The sequence below is a fragment of the Arachis ipaensis genome, chromosome B9, assembly GCF_059453495.1.
Source record: "Arachis ipaensis isolate K30076 ecotype BB chromosome B9, ASM5945349v1, whole genome shotgun sequence".
In the NCBI taxonomy this organism is placed as follows: Eukaryota; Viridiplantae; Streptophyta; class Magnoliopsida; order Fabales; family Fabaceae; genus Arachis; species Arachis ipaensis.
This window is the reverse complement of record NC_142444.1, coordinates 137226316-137243272: the sequence shown is the minus strand read 5'-3', so window position 1 is coordinate 137243272 and position 16957 is coordinate 137226316. Positions and strand designations below refer to the sequence as shown.

Here is a 16957-nt window from a genome sequence, read left to right as displayed (position 1 = left end):
TGAGAGTTTGACAGAGAGGGATTAGGGTGCGAGGGAGAGGAATTGGGTACTAAATAGGGAGAATAGATTCGGATGGCAGGCGATGATCGTGGACGTGCTGCATCGGCAAGATTCTCGGAAAAATGGAGAGAATGGAGGTAACGGCGTATTGAGAGAGGGGGTTCTTATTTTGATTCTATAACTGATAGTAATCCTAATTTGTTTCAAATTTCAAATTAAAAACAATTTAAAATTAATTAATTGCCCATAATATATTTTAACTTTCAATTTAACCCCCATTGTATGCATTGTACAATATCTCTATTGGCTCCTCATACTTTTCCTAAAAAGAATAAAAGTTCAAAGAGTTGTTTTCCTAGTTATGTGCTTGTGGTGTGACTGTGTCAAGAAAATCTTGAGATAGAACATTCAGAATCAAAGGCAAGTGCAAATAAAAGAGAAGTCAAAGGCTCCGAGCACCACTGATTGGGAAGAATGAAAAGAAGCACATACTCAAAGAGTTCTCCAGTTAAATGCTTGTAGTATTTCTGTGTCGAGTAAAACTTGAGACAAAATATTTAGAGTCACTATTAGGCTCAAGGTGCAAAGCACCCAAGAAAAGAAAAGAGAGAGCTGTCTTCAAGGTGAAAATATATAAAGGGACCTCTATAATATCATCCAAATGAAACTCCTATTCTAAGACTTTCAATTGTAAATTTAGTAAGCACTGAAATCCATACATACTGACACAATTCGGAGTTCATCCCACTGCCACTTGATCACTTCACTCACTAAAAGATATATTATTAAAGAATAATACTTCCCAATCAATTTTTTTCATCAATATTCGTTAATTTTTTTAAAATTATTTTTATTTTAAAATTCTAAATTATAAATTCTAAATCTTAAATTTTTCAAAAAAAAATAAAACGATTAAAATTAAAAAAAACTAATATTAATTAACTAAAATTAATTTTCTATAGTTTCTCATTATTAAATTGACAAGCAAAGGTAATTCAACCATTTATTTATTTATTTGGAGAGTGATAATGTTTTGGATCTCACTTTTTTTTCATGTCTAGTTTTATGTTTCTTCTTATTTTTAAGAATGACAAACCTTCTTGAAAAAATTATCAATTTTTTAAACTAAAATTATAGAAACTATTTGTGTGAGTTACCAACTTAAAATGATACAATTTAAATCAGAATAAATACTCAATTTGATCTTGAAAGAATTTTTTATTGCAGACTTTAATTTTAAGAAAAAAATATTTTTTTTTAATTTTCAAAAATTATTCTTATCAGATAAATGGGTTCTTTCGTCATTTAAAAAAAATTAAGTTATAATACTATTTTTTAATACCTAATTATGTTTTAATAAAATTTATCTAAGATTTTATTTGTTTAATATAATATTAAAAATTTGGTTAAAAACGACAAATAGGCTAATTTATTTAATAAAAATAATATAATTTTCAAAAATTATTAAAGAATAAAAATTTATTAATACTAAAATATTATTATTATTTATTAATTTTGGTATTTACTCCTTAAATAACTTTAAACAAGTACACCGACGTCCTTTCTTTGGACCCAAATTTAGACAAATCAAGCCAGTACCATTAAATTTACATAGACAATGTATATAATTTGGTTAATCTAAAAATTAAATTTATTTTTTAGTTAATTAAATATTTAATTTTGATTAATTAAATAAATTAATTTTATATGATAAAATTAGTTATTAATTGATTAAAAAAATTTAAAAATCAATTATAAAAATAAAAATTGATTATAAAAATTGATTATAAAAATAAAAATCGATTTTAAAAAATAACTGATTTTTTGATAGTAAATTGGTTTTTAGAAAAAAAACAGTTTTTGAACGAAAAATCGATTTTTAACAAAAAAAATTATATTTTTTAAAATTAAATTTTTAATCTAAAAAATTAAAACTGCGATTTTTAAATTTGGTTCTAGTTTTAGTTAATCAATTAAAAATTTATTTTAAATTTAGTTTTAGTTAATTAATTTTAAAAAGTATAGATATAATTTTTAAAATTATTTTATTAAATTAATTAATTAAAATGTGGTCATAATTTTTTAACTAATTAATCCCATTTTAATTTTTTTTTAATGTACACATGATAGACATGCCGGTCCCAACTTAATTATGCCATGTCTCTTTTTTTTGTGACTAATTGTTTTGGTAACTTTTTTTTAAAGTTCTAGCGTGTCTTATAATTATTATTAGAATACATAATAACTATTTTTTTAATGATAAAATCAAGGACAAGTGAAATCAGATAAATTCCCATGTTCTCAAGATTTACGCCGTATATTAATTTGGTTTCTGATATTTTAGTTACATTATTGTTAGTTTTATGATTGAACTTCGGACAGGCAGACAATACAATAATCCTTCGACTCCTTAATGATTTAGGGTAAGTTTGGATAAATTTTTTAAAAAAAAAACTTAAAATATAAGAATTTTTATTAATAGTAGTTTATAAATAAATTATTTTGTCTTTGAAAAGTTATTATAGAAATATTTGTTTTAAAGTTGTGTAATAAATAAGAGTAATAAAATAATTTAAAAAATAAAAACATATCTAAAAAATTATACCAAACACAATTAATATGACTTTTTATAAGGGTCCGTTTGAATAGGTTTAAAAGTTACTTTTTTTTTTAATTTTTAACTTATGAAAATGTATAGTATTAATGTCTGGTACAATTTTTAAAACCAAATTGCAGCTTTCTAAAAAGCTATTTTAGTGCTTATGGAGAAGTTAAAAAAAAATGATTTCTCTCATAATAAAAAGTTTTTTTTATCATTCTTCTCTTAAAATAAGCACGTTTAGAACTAAAAATCCAAATATAAAATAACTTACTTATAAGTTATTTCTAGGGCAATTTACGTAAATAAAATGATTGAAGGAAACCTTTACGCAAATACAACATTGGCAAACTCCAGACGCAAATGCAACAAACGCAATTGTATGTAATCCGCGACACCCTCTAGCGGAACCTAAATACACGTAATCCGCTATACCTTGTCGCGAATTACGTTGAGAACTTGAATACTCATAAACCGCTACATCCTGTAGTGGTTTATGATCATATGGGCCCGAAGCCTATTCCGCTACACCCTCTAGCGGATTATGAAGAGAGTGGAAGCAAAGAAGATGCCTATATATACCTATCAAGTTGTGTAGAGTGTCATTTTCATTCATTCATAACTTGAGGAATGGAGAGTGAAGAGAGCTTTTTGGTGTTAGTGCACTCTTCTGAAAAAAAAAAGAGTAAGAGGCATGGTGTGAAGTTCACAGATAGAGAACTACTGAGTATTTTCATCAGGTCGTCTGATACATTGTTGGATCTGAAGAGCAGTATATTGCAGAAGTTGGGCGCGGGTGGCACAAAGTGGGTAAAGAAGCTGTTCTACAAGATTCCTATTATGGTTGTGTCAATCGGCGTGCAATATGAAACATTCGTGTTACGATCAGATGAAGATATGTAAGTGTTGTTTCATTGTCGTCGGAGTTTCCCGGAAGTGAGGATACACGAGTTGTTTGCGAAGTTGGAACATGGGATCGATAGTTCTAGGGCATCTGCGCCAAACCCTCAGTCCACCACGATGGGGGGTGCCTCTACCTTGATGCCCATCGTTGCACCTGAGTGTTTGTTGGAGTATCGGCCAGCTAGTCCAGTTGGGGTATTCACCTCAGCTCATCCATTTCCAGATGTAGGACGTGAGGGGAAACCGGATCGGGTTGAAAATGCGATGCTAGAAGATGATTCCGATGAAGAGCCTGCTGACATTGGAGGGGACAGCGATGATGAAATTCTGACAAACCCAGCAACATGTCAACCACCGTCAAGTGCACACTATTCTAGCCTGGACCTGGAAGCCATCAGCCAACTGCCAGAGTCAGCACCAACCTTTGGGGGTCAAGGGTTGCACGAGGGAAATTCTGTAGTTGAATTTCAAGTTGGTCAATCTTTCCACATTAAGGAGGAAGTTGTTCTTACTGTAAAGGATTACAGCATTCGGCGCGGTGTTGAGTACAAAGTGATGGGGTCAGATCATCTTAAGTACCATGGAAGATGCAAGGAGTTCGGGAAGGGTTGCACATGGATGATTCGCACCAGCCTTCGAGCGCGGAAGGGAACCTGGGAGGTTCGACGGTACAACAGACCACACACATGCTTGGCTACATCGATATCAAGCGACCACCGACAATTTGATTATCACGTGATCTGTGCGAAAATCTTTCCTCTGGTTCGAGCCAATGTGGCGGTATCGATAAAGGTGTTGCAAGAAGCTACCAAAGGAACTTACGGGTTCAGGCCGACTTACAGGAAGACATGGTTGGCAAAACAGAAGGCGGTAGCACAGATATACGGGAACTGGAAAGAGTCCTATGCCGAACTACCTCGTTGGATCCTTGGTGTGCGATCTAGCTACCATGGAGGGGACGGTTGCCTTGTTGAAGACGTCTCCGGTTCGAGTCAGTGATGACGTTGATGACTCAACCGTGAACTGTCATCGTCTTTTCTGGACGTTTCTTCCTTGTGTTGAAGCTTTCCGACATTGCAAGCCATTGGTCAGCATAGACGGTACTCATCTGTTTGGCAAGTATGGAGGGACTTTGTTCCTTGCCATCGCTCAAGATGGGAACTCCAACATCTTGCCTATTGCTTTCAATCTCGTGGAGGGGAAAATGCCGAGTCGTGGTCTTTCTTCCTGACCAACCTGCGCCAACATGTGACTCCGCAACAGGGGATACGGGTCATCTCAGATAGGCACAACGGCATCAAGGCTGCACTAGAGAACCCTAACAGTGGGTGGTTACCCCCTCATGCGTACCGAGCATTTTGTATTCGGCATGTTGCAGCTAACTTCGCACTCAGTTTCAAGGGCACGGATGCAAAGCGTTTGCTTGTGAACGCTGCTTATGCGAAGATTGAGGCAGAGTTTTACTATTGGTTTGATATAATGCGGACTGAGAATCCGGCAATGTGTGATTGGGCGAACAGAATAGAATACGATAAGTGGACTCAGCACCAGAATGGTGGCAGGCGATTCGGTCACATGACGACTAATATATATGAGTGTGTTAATTCTTTTTTGAAGGGTACACGGAATCTTCCAGTTATCGCCCTTGTGAAGTCCACATATGGTCGCTAGCGGAGTTGTTTGGGATTCATGGATAAACGGCAGAGGCTCAGTTGGCCAGCGGTGCCAAGTTTTGCCAGTCTTTTATGAAGGCGATGGAGCGCAACTTGAGAGACTCCAGGTGCTTCACTGTCACCCTATTCGATAGACACCAGTCAGAATACACCGTTGCCGAGACGACACCGACCGGGAGCTTTTCGCTTGGGACGTACTGAATTTCCCTTCATGATCGTATATGCGACTGTGGATACTTTCAGGCTCTCCATTATCCATGTTGCCATGTGATTGCATGTTGTGCCCAGTCACGGGCTGACTGGTTTATCTATGTCGACAAAGTCTACACCATGTAGAAGGTGTTCAGGGTGTACCAAATGGGTTTTGTGCCGCCAGTACCAGAGAGACTTTGGCCACCTTATGACGGTCCGACCGTTATTCCAGATCCTAGCTTGAGGCGTTGTCGTGATGGGCAACCGAGGTCTACTAGAATCCGAAACAACATGGATGAGGCCAACCCTAACCGACCGAAGCGATGCGGGCTCTGCAGACAGCCTGGGCACATGCGTAGATCTTGCCCCCAGAGAGGCTCCACCGTCGCGAGTAGTTCGTAGAACTTGTAGTCTTTGTGCTTCTAGTTTTTTTAATTTTATTTTCTCATGTAGCAATTTGCATTTTTGGGTGTTAGTGTTAGTGCCTTTGGTGTGTTAGTGTTAGTGTTAGTTCCGGCCTATTTGTATGACTTATGACATTTTTATTTCCTTTAACTATTAATTGTTGTATGACTATTACATTTGTATGACTTATGTAGTAATTTATTCTGTGTTAGTGTTAATGCCTGGTGGCTATTATATTTCTACGGCTTATTGCTTATGAAGAGTATATTTGTATAACTTCATACATTTTGCATCACGGGTTGTTACTATTAGACTGGTATTCATGAATATGTTCCAAAGCTTCCACTCTCTTCATAATCCTCTAGAGGGTGTAGCGGAATAGGCTTCGGGCCCATATGATCATAAACCGCTACAGGGTGTAGCGGTTTATGAGTATTTAAGTTCTCAACGTAATCCGCGACAGGGTGTAGCAGATTACGTGTATTTAAGTTCCGCTAGAGGGTGTCGCGAATTATATACAATTGCGTTTGTTGCATTTACGTCTGGAGTTTGCCAATGTTGTATTGCGTAAAGGTTTCCTTCAATCATTTTATTTATGTAAATTGCCCTTATTTCTAATATAAACATTTATTATTTAACCTATTTTTTTAAAAGGAAATTAATTAAGTTATTTACCTAAATTGGGCCTAAAACAAAAAAAGATAGCTTTTGAAGTTTTGTAAACAGACATTTAGTAAATAGAATGATGAGTTGATAGCTTGGCACTCTCTTATTATTCTAGACAATAATAAAATAATAGGGATTTTTTTTTTTCTCAATCAAAATAAAAAAGATGTCGTTTTAATAGTGTGTCAACTATTTTAGACATTCTAACTATTAAAATGACATCATTTCTCTTTTAATTCATGAGCCATGTGGTTTACGAGACATAATTTATAAAAAAATTTTAACATAGTAAAAGTATATTTTAGTTCTTTAAAAGATTAGAATAGTTTCTAACTTTTTTTTTAATCATTTGTGGAGTTGGTTTTTGATTATGTCTTTTACAAAAAAGCTTTTAATTTAAGCCTATAATTTTATAAATATTTGTGATAATTGAAGATGGAAAGAGAGGTGGTATAAACTCAAAAAAGAGGAACAACTATGAAAGCAATACTATCTTATCAACATTATAGGTATTATCCTTCACCAACAATCTCATCACCACTTTGTACTCAAACTCTTCCCTCACTAGAAACTAGAAAGTTTCAAGTTTTTTCAATTTCTTGCTCCACAAAACTAGACATAAGTGCTAATAATGACAAACACAGCCATTCAAATGAGTAATTGAAAGTTTCAGAATATAGTAATTTTGCTGTTTTTTTTTTTTTTTTAATCATCATTGTCATCAAACACTTCAGATTTATCACCACCACCTTTTTCTTCTTTATCAAGAGGGTTAGACTAAATTAAAAATCAGATCAAAATTATTTTGTAAATTGTAATTTAGTGGGCCAAAATTTAAAAGAAAAATCTACGTGAATGCATCTGAGCCACTAATTTAGTATTTTCAAGGTTGGTCCTTTAATGACCAAATTTAACTTTCCTACCATAAACAAATCTATAGTTCATCCAAAAGAAAAAAAAACACAACAATTGTTGTTTAATAATTCCTTATAGGATTTATTTAGATACTCATCAACTTTAATGAAGACAATAATATAACTTACAATTTTATTAAAATAATAAAAAACAAATAAGATAGAAACTTAGGTATAGTTAACTTTAGCTAAAGTTGACCGCGATAGTAGTTAGATGACAATTTAGTCAAATTTGTCAAATTATTTAACTACTTTCAGTTATGAATTTCACATAAAATTAACTGTATATAAATTTTCAACAACAAATAAATACTTAATTAAAACACTTATTTTTAGATGTTCAAAAAATATTCGGGTTATTGTTTGATCAAAATAACAGACCTAGGCATATGCCACAGACTTCAAATGAGCAACAAGATCTATGATAAACTTGTTCTGAATTCCCTCATTCAAAAGAAAATTCCTCCATTTCATGTGATTCTCTCTAATGTTCTTCCCTGGATCTTTGTCACCTTCCACCATGACAATTTTCACAGCCTTCGCTATATCACATTTACCAAAATACCCATCTTCATCTCTTCTATTGACCTGAATCCCTGCTTCCAAATCTATAGCTATGAGCTTAGAATTGAAGAATTGATCACCTTTGAAAGGCAACAACACAAGTTGGCAATCATTGGCCATAGCTTCAATCACAGAACTGAATCCACCATGACACACATAACATCCAACACTTTTATGTTTCAACAAAAGTTGTTGTTGCAACCAACCGGTGTGAACAAAACCTCTCTCTCTAACCCTTTCCAAGAACCCTTTTGGCAGTGCTCTTTGTAACTCATTTTCAGCATTAAGATTTGACGGGAAATTCAGGACCAAGATGAATGGCAATTCAGTGAGTTCTAACCCAGTTGCTAGCTCATTGATTTGTTCATCATTGAGAAATGTTTCACTTCCAAATGAGCATAGTATCACAGATTTTGGTGGGAATTTTTCCAACCATTTTGACCATTTTTCATCAAGAACGTCATTTGATGGCTCTAATGGGACTAACGGACCCGTTAATAGAATTGGTTTCTTGAACTGATTTTCTATGTAGTCTAAGTAGGGTCCTTCCATTTCCTTGCATGACTTGAACAACACAAATGAGCATTCACTGAGGCTTTGCATCACTCTCTCGTAGCCAGTTATTGAGTTCTCACCTAAGTTTTGCACCATACAAATAAGAATATTAATTATATGCTAATATATATTAAATGAAATGTTATATTGAGGATAATTCACGCTCATAAATCATTTCAGCTTCAAAATTACACTAATATCTTATTTTAATTTTTGTTACATGTATGTCCTGAATGATTCTATGTAAATCGAAATAATTGAACTCAATTTATACCTCCTCAATGTAAATCAAATCAATTGACATCGATTTTGGGTGATACATAATAAATCGAATGAATTGGACTCGAAATCATGTATCACCCTAAATCCAATTCATCCGATTTATCATGTATCACCCTAAATCCGACGTTAATTGATTTGATTTACATCTAAGAAGTATAAATCAAATTTAATTTAATTGTTTCGATTTATATAAAATTATTTAAGATATACATGTAACGAAAATTATAATAAGACACTATAATTTTAAAGCTGAAATAATTTATGAATGTGAATTACTCATATTTTAATTTTGGTCTATTAAACTTTAAAATTAAAATGGTCTATTTTTGCCTATAATGTCAAAAGTGTATCAAATAATGTGAAAAATTAAAACACTGTAAGGTCAATAAGAATTAAAGAATAATAAAGTGTATTTTTTGTTATTAAAATTTATAAAAAATTGAAAAATATTTTTAATATTTAATTTATTTTAATTTTATTTTTAAATATATTTTAATTATATATCATCACTCAACTGTTAACAGGAATACTAACATGAAAGCCATATAGGAATACTAACATGAAAATCATATACTGATATGGCGCTAATACATGACAATCCTAGATTGGCGTATAAGTTATGTACTTATGTGAACATAAAAAATGTCACATCATATGTTCACCCCATAATATAGTTAAAACATATGGAAAGTTAATCCAAAAAATTAAAATTAAATGTTAAAGATAAAAATAATACTTATTATTTAATAACTTTTTTATAAATAAAAATAAAGAAAAATATTGTTTTTATTTTAACGTTTGTGGATAAATTTTAAAGATGTCTTTAATATTTAAAATTTTCTATTTAATTCCCTAACGTTTTAAAATTGTCTCAATATTATCCTATCATTAGTGATCTATTAACAAATTGACGATGGGACAAAATTGAAACAATTTTAAAATATTAAGAACTTAAATAAGACAAAAACGTTGGGGATAAAAATGATTACTCTTAGAAAAATTACCAAATCAAGTAAAATGATAATGAATTTTAATAGAATAAATTATATTACGAATTCAAGATTTTTATTCATACTTGTAGAATCACTAGTATATAAATTTTTGAAAAAGAAAAGAAGATATAATTTATATTTTATTGTATATGCACCATACTCTTTTTTTTTCTACAAATTTATGTACTAATTATTTTACAAATATTTTTTTATGAGTAAAAATCTTTAAGAGTAAAATTAAAAAAAAAAATATTTAGAATGAAAGTAATGTGATTAAGTGTAATTTACTTAGATGTGATTAAAAAATAATTAAATCAATACGTATCGTAAAAAATTGATATTATTAAAGGATAAAATTAAAATTTATTTCTAAGTTAAAATAAAATTTATTTAAATTAAACATTAAAAAAGTTCGATATATTAGAGATAAAAAAGATGTAATTTATACTTTATTATATATTATATATGTATTATACTCATTTTTTTTCTTTTTCTAAAAATTTATCTACTAGACACTCTAGGAATATTCTATGATGAGTAAAAATTTTGAATTTGTAAATGTAATTTATTTCATTAAAATTTACTTTCATTTTATTTGATTTGGTAATTTTTCTAAGAGTAATGTATTATTTTTTTCCTAATGTTTTCGTCTTATTTAAGTCTTTAAAGATTTAATGTCATCTCAATTTTGTTTCGCCGTCAATTCTATTAATAGATCTATAGTGAGTGGACAACATTAAAACTATTTTAAAATATTAAAAACTTAAATATAACTATTTAAATATTAAAGACAACTTTATCACTTTTTCCAACTTTACTCGTAAAAATATAACGTTAATTTTAGTTATATGGTATTACCGAAGTTTAACAGTTACAAAACTTATTTGTGTGAAAAAGATAAAATTAAAAAAAAAAAAGGTGAGAAGTGAGATACAAACATCGAATACACATTACTAATTTTGAAAGTGTATTAAGATAAGATTAGAGTTCAGTGTTCTCACCAAATCTTTTGAAGAGGAACATGAAATCCTTGGCCTCAAACTCATTGAGAAAAAGGTTAGAACTTTGAGGGTACCCAGGGGGTGGTTTCATAAGATCCTGAAAAGTAATGGTTTTCCCATCTTCAAGAGATGCAAATCTTGAAGGCACAGTAATGTAGGAATCAGATATTGCAGAGTAGACAGAGAAATGAACGGACTTGATTCCAAGCTCAGAAGCCAACTTGGGAAGCCAGTTTTGTGCAAAGTCAAAGAACACAAAATGGGGTTTGAGTTGTGACAAGAGTGACCTCACGTGAGTTTGTGTTAGATCAAGTGCATGGACGAGGTTTTCGGCCAAATGTGGTGGCAATTCAGCAGTGCTTGTTACTGTTTTGTTATCATGATGATTTGGGAAGTGAAGTGGAACAATTTCAATGGATGGGTTGAGGTTCAGTGTAGATCTGATTCTGGGGATGTTTGATGAAGCTGAGAAGAAAGTGATGCGGATTCTTGTTTGAGAGAACAACTTGTTTGAGAGTTGAACAAAGGGACTAATGTGACCAAATGCAAGAAACGGGAACATAACTATGTGAACTTCATCGTTAGACATCTTTACTTCTCTTTCCTTTCTGTCTGATTTCTAAATACTTTTATGGTCTTTGCTATACACGGGAGAGATTCTAGTTGAGTGATAAAAAGAATAAATTACTATTTGTACTCATAAAAAATATAGATGTGTGACAAATATACCTATATAAAAATAAAATAAAAATTATAACTATAGAAAATGGTTTTCGTGTGTCAAGAGCAATATTTTTAAAATCGGTTATCTTACCGGTCCGATCCACCTGCAAAACTGTCCTACAAAAAATTGGCAAAAAAATCGATTGAACTGGTGGTTAACCAGCGAACCGGGCAAACTAGCCGGGTTTCAGTAGGCACACCGGTTCTCCCCCAAGTCACTAAACGGCGTCGTTTGGCGCTGAAAAAAAAAAAGAAAAAAGAAAAAGGGTGAAGTGAAGCCTGAATGGCGAATGCAGCCACTTTCCTAATCTCTTCGACCTTCCAACCCTAATCTCTTCAACCTTCTGCCTACGAAGCACAAACGCCCCCGACAAATGAAACAAACGCCGGAGGGAAGCTCCACCGTCGCGGGTCGAAGCCTCCCCGTCGCAGGTCGAAGCCACACCGTCACTGAAGCGTTGCCGTCGTCGTGGTCGTCGGCTTGTGGTCGTCACCATCACCGAAGCGTCGTCGTCTGGCTCTGGCCTTCTATGCTCTCCTGCGGTGAGTACTGATTACTGAGTTCTTCTGTTCTTCAATCTTTTTGAGTTTTTGTTTTTGTTTTTCTGTTCTTCGGTTGTTAACTTTTTCAATCTTTTTGAGTTTTTGTTTTGAGTTTTTTGGTTTTTTCAATTAAATTTTTATTTAGTGGTGAATTCTGAGTTCTTGTTTTAAGTTCTTCTGAGGCTGTACCGGTAACGCCTGGTATACAGTTGGTGGAAGTAACTGCACCTGCAACTGGTGAAACCTATGCTGAAGTTGCTTCTGCAGTTTCATCCTTTTGTGAATATCTTGCACCGTAAGAAACTTTTACTGTCTTCCTTCTGCAAATTTTCTGTATTGTATGTTTTCAAATTTTTCGGGGATGAAGTGGTAGCTTTTGAATACCTGGTGGCGGCTAATTGTCAGATATAGTCTATTGCCAACTTACAGGTTGAATTGGTGCAATGGTAAAGTTGTTGCCTTGCTACTTGGAGCTTACAAATTTAAATTTTGGAAACAATCTTTCTATTTGTACAAGGCTGCATACACCTACTCTTTTTATACTGTATGAGGCTAAATTTTGAACAAATTACACTAACCCCCGAAGATTTGGCGATTTTACATATAAGATTTCACCATTTGTAAAAAATATATGCTAATCTCCCATGAGAATAATACATACTCTCTATCCCATCATTTCATAAAATGTGACAGAGAATTCAGTGTAGGTATGACAAATCAAGGGGATCTTGTGTGATATAATCTAAGTTGGGAAGTTAAAATAATATCCCCTAAAATTTTAATCTGGAATGTTTTGTCACATTGCCATGCATGCTTTTGTAAAGTCTAACTATCCTATTCGAATAAGTCACGAGGTAGATTATCATTTTTGAACCCTTCTGTCATATCATATTACTAACATATCCTTCTGTCATGAAGATTATCATACTTTGTATCGTTCATTCATATTACTGACACATACAACTGTTTGACTTCAATTTTTATCAGGCTTTTGCATCTGTCAAAACCAGGCATTTCAACTAGAATTGTTCCTACGGCTGTTGCAGCTGCAACATCCCTTATGTCTGACGGTGGTGGTACAACTTTGTAGTGTGCTTAACGATGATTATGACTTCTGATGAGTAGTGTCTTTGTTTAGTTGAAGTATTATTTGTTGAATATTGTTTTTTTTTTGTTGAAAAATATTTTGTGTTTCTCATTTATGTGTGTTTTGATTTCTTTAGTTATAAAATTTGATATTTAAAATTGTTTATGACTTTTTAATGATAAATTATGTATTGTTCATTATGTGAAATTGTTAAATTTTGAATTTTATTAATTTAAAAATTATTGAATTTAACTTTTTAAAATTATGTATTGAATTTTTTATAATTTTACTCTATATTTAATTAAACCGGTTCAACCACAGTTCAACTCCGATTGAACCATTGAATCATTGTAGACTTGACCGGTTCGATGATCGGTCCAGTTCTCGCAACCTTGGCCAAGAGTACCCTAACGGACCAATTGTGTAACCAACGTCTGGGTACTTTTAGCACACAGAGACCATCTTCCGTAGTTACAATTGTCGTTTTATTCTTATATGGATACATTTGTCAGCGTTTGTATCTTTCATGAGTACAAATGATAATTTATTCGTCATAAAAATATGGGTCCATCTTTTTTAATTCTTGATAATGATATTGATTGATACCTATAAGCTACACTTTGCAAGGGTGGCATGATGTCGCGGGTTGACATTAGAAGTAAAAGAAATTAAAGGATAAAATGTTATTTTAAAATACAAATATTACACAGAAATTATTTTAGATATGGGTTAAATCATGGTGTTTTATTTAAATATTGGTATTTGGGAATGTTTTACAGAGATGTAGAAGTGTCAGGAGCGTTGTTCAATACGCAGGTAACATGTTTATGTAGCAGATAGATTCCCAGCAAAGAGATTTGCCACGTGTCTTCTCCCAGCCAACATGCAGGTAACGTATTGTAGCAACACGCAAGCTGTGAGGTAAGCTCCGTTTGCCACGTGTCGGCCATGCAACAACACACAGGTAACGTGTTGCTTGCTGTCTCCATGCAAGAGGCAACCTTGCTCCGGGAACAGGTGACACTAATGGTGTTGCACCCACCCTTGGTGTATAAAAACGAAGGAGGAGTGGGGCTGGGCAAGTTCGCTTTTGTTCCTTTCATTATCACCATACACCATCCATTCTCTCCTCAAGCCAGCAGCACGAGAAATTTTTTTATTTGGTTTTATTTATTGTATTAGAAGTGATTAGTAAGAGTTGAGAGCAAGATTAGAATATCTAAAATGGTACGTAATTATACGTCTGCAGAAGATCATATCATCAACTATTTGGGACATCTTAATTATGTAAGTTTATTATTTTCAATTAATTTGTTAATATTTACTTGAATAATTTTTGTCTAAATGTACTGTTAAATCTTCATAGCCTCAGCAATCATTCGAGTCTAACTTGGAGTGATCCTGTGAGATCGTTCCCATGGAATACGTGTGCTTCCCGTTGTATCTCCGAATCTCCCAACAGGCTTTCTTATGTATCAAGCTAGCTCGGATAAGCCAGTCGCACCCACGTCCATAATTCTTGCACTTTTCATAGAACGTCTGTGGCTCGGATTCATAAACAATGTAATCGACTCCTCTGGAGATAGTGTAACTCTGAATTGCCGCAATGACTGATTTTTTTGAACCGTATTCCATTCTGATTCTAAACTCCCCATCTTCAAGATCAGCAACACCTATGAGAAAACAAATTTGTCATTCATCGATCCGCTAAAACAAAATCAAGTAAAGATATTACCCACTGCTCACTTATCTATGTTTTCATATTCAGGAAATTTGTTATGTTTCGTCGACGATTGGCATAACCTCAAACTGTATCAGGCCGCCAAATACTACAATTGGACTCCTATAGAGAATGTTGGTCATCCTCTTTAAAATATTAGCCTCTATGCTTTGACAAAGCCCGTATTGTAGTTCCGCAAACGTTATAGTGCACGGAACCACAAACGAAAACATATTCTCACATGCAAAGCTCACACCCTCATACGTATTTCGTACGACCTCACAGTTGTAAACCACTATATTTGCAGTGCCCTCCATCGTACCGACCATAGAGGAAAACACTTCTTTCACAATGAAGCAAAATAGTTACGAGCTTTGATTTTTATAGACAAAAGACTCACCTTACAGGCTACGTATTGCCTGCCATGCTGCCACGTGTGAATCACGTTACCTACGTGTTGAAGGGATGATCGCCACGTGTCCAGCAACACGTGAGTTGCGTGCTGAGTCAACACGTTACCTGCTTGTTGTGCCTGCATGTCTCCAACGTTCACGCACCTGTATATACACCAAAAACCTCCATTTCCAGGCAAACCTCACCTCTAAAATCCATATTAAAGGTGTCATAACCTCTGTAAGCAACCTCTGTCTTACAGGTGCGACTCTCTTGAGCCGATGTATGCAAATATAACATCTGTAAGCAAACTCGGTCTTATAGGTGAGGCTCTCTCTAGCCAATGTGTGTATAGATAACCTCTGTAAGCAACTTCTGTCTTACAGGTATGAATATCCCCTGGATTGGTCGATGTATCTCTGGAAGTAGATCTCGGTGGACTCACCACCATATCTCTGCTCGTTTTTAGCAGGTACATAATCATTTTAGCTCGTTCTCAATGCCAAACAATACTTCTACTTATCCCCTTTTCGTTTCGTTCTTTCATTCGTTTCTTTTATTCTTACTCTCTGCTCTCTTGTGGTAGAAGTTCTTTAGATTCTTTTAATCTTTTCTCTCTGCTCTTCTGTGGCAGAGATTTCTTTAATATTTTTCTTTTCTTTTTTTTTTCTTTCCTATCATTCCATAATATAAACTATTTTTGCATTATTCTCTCACATCTCCTTAGGTGTCTTATGGAAAAGAATTATAAAGTTCTTTAATTAAGTCTGCGTTCTCTAAAGCTTTTAATATCACTCTGTTTACTCTTCTCTGACTTATAATAATATTAATAATATATTTACTAGATAATATTCTTAATAAAATAATAATAACAATAATATAAATAAGATATTTTAAATAGTAAATAAGTAATATATATATATATATATATATATATATATATATATATTTTCTTAAAACTTAGTTTATAAAACCTTACTTTTAAACTTTTATCAATTACTTTCTAAATCACGAACTTTTTAATATTCTATTTTTGACCTTAATATTTTATAAAATTATATTTGAACCCTCCCTTATTTTTATATTTATAAAAATAACCTGAAATTTTATAAAATACCCATTTTACCCTTGAATTTTACGTATTACCCAAAATACTCAAAAAACGTATGTAATTACAAAACTAATTTCAATTTTTATTAAATTACTATTTCATTCTCAAATATAAATCTTAATTCCCCGATTATAACTTTATCAAAGAACTGAATCTCATTTCTAAAATTCTTCAAATTTTCAAATTACCATTTGTACCCATAAAAGATACAGATGCTGACAAATGTACTCATATAATAATAAAACGACAATTATAACTACAGAAGATGGCTTCCGTGTGCCAAGAGTACCCGGATGTTGGTTATACAATTGGTCCGTTAGGGTATTCTTGGCACACGGAAGCTATATTCTGTGGGTACGATTGTCGTTTTATTCTTATATGGATACATTTGTTAGCGTTTGTATCTTTCATGGATACAAATGGTAATTTATTCTTAAGCTTTACTATTACCGATTTTTTCTCAGTTTTTAATTTAATCTTTCAACTATCAAATCTCATCAATTTTCTAAAAAATATCATATCACAACAGTCCCAAAATCATTAAAACAATCACCGCTGAGCTATTTCTCATAGCCAAACCAACAAATCACAAGCAACAACAATAATTCAACATAAACTCATTCAAATTCAAATA

At 32.9% G+C, this 16957-nt stretch overlaps 2 protein-coding genes across 2 annotated transcripts; one reads left to right on the top strand and one right to left on the bottom strand.

Moving 5' to 3' along the window:
* The first annotated feature begins 3619 nt into the window (after positions 1 to 3619).
* On the top strand, positions 3620 to 5173 carry LOC148546499 (uncharacterized). Its single transcript, XM_088499227.1, has 2 exons — positions 3620 to 4497; positions 4567 to 5173. Exons 1-2 carry the CDS (start codon positions 3620 to 3622, stop codon positions 5171 to 5173), a joined length of 1485 nt encoding a protein of 494 aa, XP_088355353.1.
* Positions 5174 to 7660: 2487 nt separating this feature from the next.
* Positions 7661 to 11372, bottom strand: LOC107619647 (UDP-glycosyltransferase 79A6-like). Its single transcript, XM_016321940.3, has 2 exons — positions 10747 to 11372; positions 7661 to 8551 (listed from the first exon to the last, which is right to left on the bottom strand). The coding sequence occupies exons 1-2, from the start codon at positions 11333 to 11335 to the stop codon at positions 7734 to 7736; spliced, it is 1407 nt and encodes a 468-aa protein (XP_016177426.1). The 5' UTR covers positions 11336 to 11372; the 3' UTR covers positions 7661 to 7733.
* Between the last annotated feature and the right edge of the window lie 5585 nt (positions 11373 to 16957).